Below are 8,571 nucleotides of genomic sequence, written 5' to 3'. Positions count from 1 at the left end.
GTCCTTCATTGCAGATTTTGGATTTATGCTGGAAAAGCTTCCCCACAAAGCACTAAACACCTCAAAGGACACGTTGGGTTAGGAAAAACCAGATTGATGTTTTATTGTATAGCACTGAACAGTAATCAAGATAAATTATCTCCAGCTAATCATCCCAGGAAAGTCTGTGTGTGGTTTGAGCAAACCTTGATCAAAAAGCAGCTTGTGAGAAAAGTTAAATAAGATTTTTGGGGATCTCTCTGCTGTGGTGCAGGGCCACCAGTGACTCAATCCCTGAGTTTTCCCACTGTTTAACAGATCCCAGTGGGATGGGATGGACAGGAAATCCCTGCAAGAGCTGGGCCCGGTGCTCTTGCCTTGGCAGAGCAGTCAACAGCACTGCTGGTTCTACTGCAGGGAGTAAATCTCTAGTAAGGACCTGTGGAAGCTTCTCTGGGCTGGAAAAATCTGTCCTCCTTCACTGGCCCACCTCAAAAACAACCAAACCCTGTGCTGGCATCAAACGGGGATGGATTCTCTTCCCTTTTCTGGTCCTGCTCTCCAGCAGGGACTGCCCAGCGCAGTTCCACTGGGATGGAGGGAGGGGTGTGCAGGGTGGGGGTGCTGAGGGGGGCTCAGAGCAGCCCCTCCAGCAGAACACTCCCCATGGTGGCTGCCAGCAGGAGAGCGAGGCAGGAGCAGAGCCTGGATCCCGATCCTGATCCCGATCCTGATCCTGCAGGGGGGGAGAGCACAGGGAATGGGATTCTCCAGCTGCCCAGGGAGGGCTGTGGGCTCAGCAGCTGATGGGACACCTTGAAGTGCACCTGAGAACCCGGGGGCACCCCCAGGGCCACGTCCCCAGCTGTCCCCCAGCACTGAATCCCCCCAGGAAGGAGGGGACCAGGCAGCTTTGTCCTCCCCAGCATTCCCAAGCCTTTCCCCCATTCCCAGCTCACCGGGCTCAGGGTGCAGGTTGATGTGGCCATTGGAGGTTGGCTGTGCTGGCTCTGGAACGCTCCCAGGGGTGGCTTTGGGGCTGGGGGCAGGGCTGGGAGGGGAGCTGGGCTGGCACGGCACGGCTGGGGAGGAGCCGGGGCTCGTTTGGGGGAGAATGGTGGAGCTGGGAATTGGGGTGGGCGTGTGTGGGGTGGCAGTGGGGACAGAGGAGGGGTGAGGGACAGGGGTGGCAGTGGGGGTAGAAGAGGGGTGAGGGACAGGGGTGGCAGTGGCAGCAGAGGAGGGATTGGAGAAGGGAGTGGCAGTGTGAGGAGATGTAGGATTGGGGACAGTGGTGACAGTGCTGTGGGTGGCAGTGGGAGCAGAGGAGGAGTGAGGGACAGCGGTGGCAGTGTGAGCACAGGAGGGTTTGGGAGTGGGAGAGGTGGGATTGGGGACAGTGGTGACAGTGCTGTGGGTGGCAGTGGGAGCAGAGGAGGAGTGAGGGACAGCGGTGGCAGTGTGAGCACAGGAGGGTTTGGGAGTGGGAGAGGTGGGATTGGGGACAGTGGTGACAGTGCTGTGGGTGGCAGTGGGAGCAGAAGAGGGGTTGGGGACAAGAGTGGCAGTGGGAGAAGAGGTGGGATTGGAGACAGGGGTGGCAGTAGGAGCAGAGGAGTGGTTGGGGACAGGGGTGACAGTGCTGTGGGTGGTACCAGTCAGGTTAGTGCCAGTGCTGGTGGTGGCCCTGGAGGTGACAGGGCCTGGGGTGGCACTGGGGCTGCTGGTGGCCCGGAGGGTGCTGAGCAGGGTGACAGCAGGGGAGGTGGCTCTGTCTGTGGTGGGGGCCTGGTGGGTGGAGCAGGGTGCTGCACTGGTCACAGCAGGAGGGACAGAGGGGGTGGCAGGGGGGACAGTGGGACCCCCAGTGTGTGTGGGGGTGCCTGGGGGGGTTGGGCTCGGAGTGCTTGGGGTGGGGGTCCTGGGGGGGACCGTGCTCAGCTGAGTGGTGGTGGGAACAGTGGCCATGGAGGTGACACTGGCTGGGGTGGTGGGCACAGGGGTGGTGACAGTGGCTGTGGAGGTGACACTGGCTGGGGTGGTGGGCACAGGGGTGGTGACAGTGGCTGTGGAGGTGACACTGGCTGGGGTGGTGGGCACAGGGGTGGTGACAGTGGCTGTGGAGGCGACACTGGCTGGGGTGGTGGGCACAGGGGTGGTGACAGTGGTCATGGAGGTGACACTGGCTGGGGTAGTGGGCACAGGGGTGGTGACAGTGGTCATGGAGGTGACACTGGCTGGGGTGGTGGGCACAGGGGTGGTGACAGTGGCTGTGGAGGTGACACTGGCTGGGGTGGTGACAGTGGCTGTGGAGGTGACACTGGCTGGGGTGGTGGGCACAGAGGTGGTGACAGTGGTCATGGAGGTGACTCTGGCTGGGGTGGTGACAGTGGCTGTGGAGGTGGCAGCAGGGCTGGCTGTCCCCGTGGGCTCAGGCCGCCCTCCCTGCAGGCCGATGTCCAGCACACAGTCCAGCTCCTGCTGGGATTGCTGCTGTACCCAGCTCACCACCACGGGCTCGTGCTCGTGATCCTTCAGCTCGGGGAGGTTTTCCCCCAGCAAATGTTTCACGTCGGTGACGCTGAGTTTCTGCAACACACACACACACAGCATCCCCTTCCCTCACCCTCGCAGCCCCAAACGCTTTGCTAAAGGGGCTGCAGAGCAACTGAAACTTCCTAAAGGAAATTTATAAAGGTGAGGAAGTGGAGAATTGGTGATTTGGTTGGGCTCTGTCCTCAGCCAGCCCTGCCCTTCCCTGGGGAGAGGGGCAGCAGCACCCAGGGCTGTACCTGCAGTTCCTCAGGATTTAGGGCGAGGAAGGTGCTCAGATCCATGTTTATGGCCACACCAGCATTAGCCAAATCCTTCAGATCTTCTGCTGGAGCTCCACCTTAAAGATAGCCCAAGGAACACCTGGAGATGTGCAAACCCTTCCAGCACTTCTGGGGAGGATTTAGGGAGGTTCTGGAGGCTGCCAGACCTGTCTGTGGCTGAGAAGAGACCCAGAACCTGGTGTTGGGAGGGAGGGTGAGGGGAAGCACCTACCCAGGTATGGCTGGATCTGGCAGTAATAGGAGCCAGGGGTGCTGGCCAGGCTGGCAAAGGCCTCACGAGCCTTCCTATAGAGCTGATCCTTCTTGGTTTGGGAGCATGAAGAGATGTTCAACCGCCCAGCAGTCCTGGAAGGGGGGCACAGGTCAGCTCTGATGCCTTAAGTTTGGGCTTTCCTATTTCCCAGATTCTGGACTGCACTGGTACATAACTCTGAACTCCACAGAAAGTGTCAGCAGTTCTCCTCACAGCTCAGGCACACAGAACAATCCTTGTCCAGCCCCAGAACCAAGGACACCGAGAGCAGTCTGGGAGGGTGGGGCTGCACAACCTGAGCTGGAATTGGACAATGAACCCCAATATAGAAATGGACCAAAACTTATCAAAGTGTGAGAACTCCTGACCCATTGTCCATCTTGGGTGTAGCCACAGCCAGGCCCTTGCACTGCTCAAGGTGAATCCTTTGAGGCCTTTTAATAAATCCCTGCTTTATTCCTTTAGCTCTACCCAGCCTGTTCCAGGCAGCCTCTCAAGGTGTCAGCAGCACCCCAAATTGCAGATTAATTGTTCTGGTGCCTGGGAGGGATGAGTGGGATATCCCTGCTCATGGTCCTGGCGCTCAGGTAGGTTCTGGGATTGGGACACAGCCATCCCACTGTGCTGGTTGGGAGTGGGGACATCCACAACAGAGCTGGGGCTCTTCCATCCCACCTCCCCAGAGCCCAGGGCCTCTCTCAGCCTGAGCAGCAGCCCCAGGAAGCGGCTCACCCGATGGCTGCAGCAGGGATCTGCTGGATCTGCCCCTCCTGCAGGTTGCACAGGCGCCTGTCTCCGATCTCCTGGAGCAGGGGCCCCGTCAAGGAGCCCCCCAGGGCCAGGTACCTGCTGAGCAGCTGCTGCACCTGAGGGACACAGGGCATGTGGGGGGCACAGGCAGGGATGGGAGATGCTCCTGGGAAGGATGGCAGTGCTGCCAACCCCCCAAAACCCCACAATGCCTCCAGCCCAAGCTGGGCTGGGACAGGGGCAGTCCCAGTTTGGGTTCCTCACCATCCATCCCCTTCTGCTGCCATGGGTTTACCTGGGAATCGCTCCATGGTCCTTCTGAGTCGCTGAGCAGGGCTGAGAGGGTCTCACTGGATGTCACCTTCCACTGGCTGATCTCCTCCTCTGTGTACAGGCGGGACAGCATCCCCAGGTGCCTCAGCTTCTCGTCCGGGATCCCTGGCCCCTGGAAAAACTGTGGGGCCCAGCCCACAGGGCAGGGAAGAGGGAAAATAGGGCAGGAATGAGTGCAAAGGACCCACTTGGGCACCTTCATCCCTGTGCCCACTGAGCCCTGTGCCCTGCCCATCCCAGCTTGGCCCGTGCTGCCGGGGGGCTCCTGCCCTGTGCCACCCCTTACCTCATCCAGCTTTTTTTTCAGGACCAAGTAAGCTTGTGAGGTGAGTAGCAGATTCTGCACAGCCTCCAGGTTTTCTACTAAAACATCATTGCTCAGGCACAGGTCCAGCTCCTCAGGGAAGAGGAGACCGATGTCCTCGATGTTGCTGGCAGTGATGGGCTCAGACTGGCAGCCTGAGGGCAAGGAATTGGTCAGGCAGAGGGTGTGTGTCCCCTGTGTGCCCTTCCCACCTGGCCCTCAGAGCCCTGCTGAAGGACAGGGAATCACAAAAATGTGGCTCAAGCCATGGTGGATCCTGCTCCCATCCCCTGGTCCCCAATCCACAGAGGTGCCTCATTTGCTGTCATTCCCTGAAGTCATTCCAGAAGAACCTGGTGATGTTTTGCAGCCCACTTGTGCTTAGTCCTGTTAAAATCAGCTCAACTACTCCATATCCCCTACAAGAACATCGTCTGCTCCTGCAGCATCCTGCCCTGGGGACTGTCCCAGCTCCTTCCTGAGTGCTGCCACCACATCCCTGCTCCCAGGTAAGAGCAAGACCCCACCTTGTGCTTCAAGGACATTTCCCCACTTCCCCCGTTTGTGGGAATCCCAGATTTCTGCCTGGTCCAGCCGGGAGCTCCCAGACCCTACCAGTCCCGGGCATTGTCCCCTCCCAGAGCCCCGGCCTGGCCGCAGGGAAGGGAAACACTCACGGCCGGTGCTGCGCTGCAGCCGGGGCTGGGAGGCGGCTGAGGCTGCTGCGAGCGCCCTGAGGAGCAGCAGGGATTCCTCCCGCTGGGAACGGCCCTGGCTGATGTAGGCGGCAGCGATGCTCGTCCTGAAACCCTCCAGAGCTGCCTGCGGGGACACGGAGTGCTGGCACCGGGGGGACGGGGACAGAGGGGTTCTAGGACCGGGAGCACAGGGACAGAGGGAATCTAGGACTGGAGAGCACAGGAACTCGAGTCTCCCAGCCTCGGAGCTGACCTCCCTGATGGCCATCTCCCCCCGAGGAGGGAGGGACCTTACCTCGGCCACCAAACTCAGCGTGGTCCGGTTCAACACCAGCACGAGCGGCCCCAGGTCTTGCAGAGTCTGTAAATCCCAGCCTGAGGGATCCCTGCGGCAGCAGGAGCAGGACCAGCTCAGCATTGCGTGGATCCCCACCCCTCCTGTTCACCGCCCATCCTCCAGCAGCAGGAAGGCTCCTCACCCGTACGGTGTGCCCCCCGAGAGGAGCAGGGCATTGAGGGCGTCCTGCTGTGCCCCTGCCAGCGCCGGGCACAGCTTCAGCTTCTCCAGGATGTTGGGGTCCGAGGCCAGGATGGTGCCCGGCTCCAGGTCACACACCGGCACCCCGAGGCTGTGGGATGTCATGAAAACGTCCCCTAAAATCAGTGCCGGGGTGCTGCCATCCCCACGTCCGGGTGGGTGCCCCCATATCCCGGGGTTTGGGTGAGGGATAAAACAGCAGCGCCCGCGATTCGGCCGGGACGAGGCTCCCGAGGCAGCCGCGTGGAGGAAGGAGAATCCTCGGTGCGTTTGTGTTTCTGCAGGAGCCCAGCCCGCTGGAATCCCAGCACGGAACCGGCTGCACAGGGCTGTAAATCCTCCCTGCTCAGTGACCCGGCACAGCAGCAGATGTGGTATAAACGCAAATTCACCCCGCCGGAGCCCCGAGGAACCCCCAGAGCCTCTGCCGGGGCTGGTACTTACTGGGGATGCTCAGCGTTGGACAGGACGGCTCCAACAATCAGAGCAGCCTGTGGAGAGGATGGGGATGCTCAGCCCCGGTAAGGAAAGGGAAGAAGGGATCTGAGGTGCAGGGAATGGGGTCTGACCCGGCTGGAGCACCCACACTGCTGCCCGTGGGAGCAGCCAGGAGCTGCAGCAGCCCCTGGGTGACTTGTGGGGACAAAAGCCACCAAAGCCACTCTCAGCAGCGGGGACACTCGGGTGGGTCTGTCCCTGCTTGCCTGGAGCTGGGTTTGGGAGCAGAGCACGGAGGGGAGGGATGGGGCAAGGACAGGGCCACGCTGTACACAGGGGGACAGCAGGGAGGTGGTGGCTGTGCCACCCTGGAGCTGAGCACTGTGGGAATGGTGGCACCTCCAGGGCCAGCTGGGGGATTTTGGGAAAGCCCTGGCACGGTGGGAGCCAGCAGAGCCGGCAGGGACTCACCGCTGTGGCTTTCACCGGGTCTGTGGACACACCTGTGAGGAAGCAGGAGCAGGTTAGGAAACATCCCCATTATGAATTATGACCTGCTCGTCGGGGTTGCTCCAAGCAGCTCCAGATTTGAAGTCTGGGAAGAGCCTTTCCTTTGCTAATTTCATGTTTAGGAAATGCTGCAGATCACTGTGAAGGGAGCAGCCCCCAGCCCAAGCACCCCCAGCTCCCTCCCTCCCTCCACCCCCCAGGAGGGTGTGGAAGACAAAAAGGGATAAATCCATCCCTGGAAATCCGGGAAGATGTCCCTGGGAAAAGCCTGTGGATGCTGAGGGGAGCAGGACACAGAGCCCGGGAGGGCTGAACCGAGCGGGATTGGGATGAGGAGCAGCACAGCTGGAGCATCCCTGGTGCCAGGGGCTGCCTGGGGGTCCCGGGGCAGTTTTGGGGGACAGGATGTGACTCACGGAGGCAGAGGGTGATGGCTGCCAGGGCTGGGGCTACCCACACCATGGTGCTGCTGCTGGGGGTTCGTCCTTGGAGCGGGTCAGGAGAGCCGTGTACCACACTTGGAATGGCTGGAGGTCCTGGGGCTGCTTCTGTCACCTGGGGCAGGAGCTGTTCCACACTCGGGGTCAGAGCTTGGGGACAGCACTGCAGGTCCTGGGACTGGTTCTGTCACCCAGCACTGGGGCTGGAGCTCTGGGGTCGGGGGTCTCACTGCGCCCACCCCATCTCTGTGGTGCTGCACAGACCCCAGCGACCACAGGTGGGATTTTAAATCCCACATAACAGAAAACAGGACTTTTCCCACCGGTTAGTAAAAGAAACTCCACAATTATCCTGCAGGGACAGGGTCCCCCTCCATCCCCCTGCTCCTCACCAGCACAGACTGGGAGAAATCCAGTGCAAGGCAGTGGGGGAGCCCAGCAGGTGTTCCCCACTTCCACACTCCTCAGGGGGATCCACTGATAGAAAATCAATCTCTTCTCCTCAAATTCCCCAGGGCTACCCACAGCAATCCGTTATCGCTGTTTGAACTCAACGCAAGGAATTTTCCCCCCTAAATCTCATTTCCTCCCCCCCAAATCTCATTTTTCCCCCCCAAATCCTACCGTGCCTGTGCCAAGATGTTCTCCTCCCCCTCGTCCAGGGGGATTTGGCTCCGGGATGGGAGGATTCCCCAGGAAGGTGCTGGTGGGGCTGGGGCAGGGGCTGGGCAGCGCCCGGCACTTTATCTGCGCGGGGTGGGGATGTTGCTCCGCACACGGGGTGTGACAGAGCAGTTTCTCAACTCTGTTTTGTCAGGCTCCTTTCCTTCTCCCCGCTGTTGATTTGGGGCTGTTTCCTACTTCTCATAAAGGGTCACTGAGCTCTGGGTTCAGCTGAACCGAAAGTGAACCCAGAAGGAGTTAAAGCCTCTGGTTTGGGAGTTTCTGTGCTCCTGAGGGGGATTAAGGTGCTGCCGATGAGGGGAAAACCTTTAGAGCTGCTCAGGGGTTATTTTATAAGGTGCAGAACAGACTGAGTCCAGTGATGGGCTCAGCACCCTCTGGGAGGTGTCTCCCCTCTCCTTTTTCCCTAGATCATGGCCAATTCCATTCAATTTTTTTCAGCTTTTCCCCCTGATCACGTTCCAAATGTCAAGCACATGTCATGAAGGGGACCAAGACCAAAGGAATCAAATCCTTCCCCAGGCTCTGAGATGACAACCTGGAGGAGCTCCAAGCACAAACTTTATCTGAGCTTTTATCCCGGGAAAAGGGAAGGGTGGCTGGGCTGGAGCAGGGCCGCACCCCCCTCTCAGCCAGGTTTGGGGGTCCCAGCCCTCACCAAGGGTCCCTGGAGCTGCTGGCAGTGTCAAGAGGGGTTTGTCACCCCCAGCCCTGTCCTGTCCCCAGCTCTGTCCCCCAACCGGTCCTGCAGCCCCAGGGCTGGGTCGACGCCCATGGGTGTTGCTCGTTTCTATTTTGGAAGGATTT

The 8,571-nt window shown here is 60.1% G+C and overlaps 1 protein-coding gene across 1 annotated transcript; it reads right to left on the bottom strand.

Moving 5' to 3' along the window:
- Window positions 1–104: 104 nt before the first annotated feature.
- On the bottom strand, window positions 105–7,183 carry LOC131565044 (mesothelin-like protein). Its single transcript, XM_058815702.1, has 14 exons — window positions 7,057–7,183; window positions 6,602–6,633; window positions 6,137–6,183; window positions 5,634–5,783; window positions 5,450–5,540; window positions 5,134–5,278; window positions 4,439–4,611; window positions 4,115–4,273; window positions 3,802–3,935; window positions 3,028–3,161; window positions 2,772–2,872; window positions 1,635–2,568; window positions 939–989; window positions 105–697 (listed from the first exon to the last, which is right to left on the bottom strand). The coding sequence occupies exons 1-14, from the start codon at window positions 7,100–7,102 to the stop codon at window positions 615–617; spliced, it is 2,280 nt and encodes a 759-aa protein (XP_058671685.1). The 5' UTR covers window positions 7,103–7,183; the 3' UTR covers window positions 105–614.
- Window positions 7,184–8,571: the final 1,388 nt, after the last annotated feature.

Source organism: Ammospiza caudacuta, chromosome 17 (assembly GCF_027887145.1).
Source record: "Ammospiza caudacuta isolate bAmmCau1 chromosome 17, bAmmCau1.pri, whole genome shotgun sequence".
Lineage (NCBI taxonomy): Eukaryota > Metazoa > Chordata > Aves > Passeriformes > Passerellidae > Ammospiza > Ammospiza caudacuta.
Note: the sequence above shows the minus strand (reverse complement) of the source record. Positions and strands in the feature narration are given on the sequence as shown.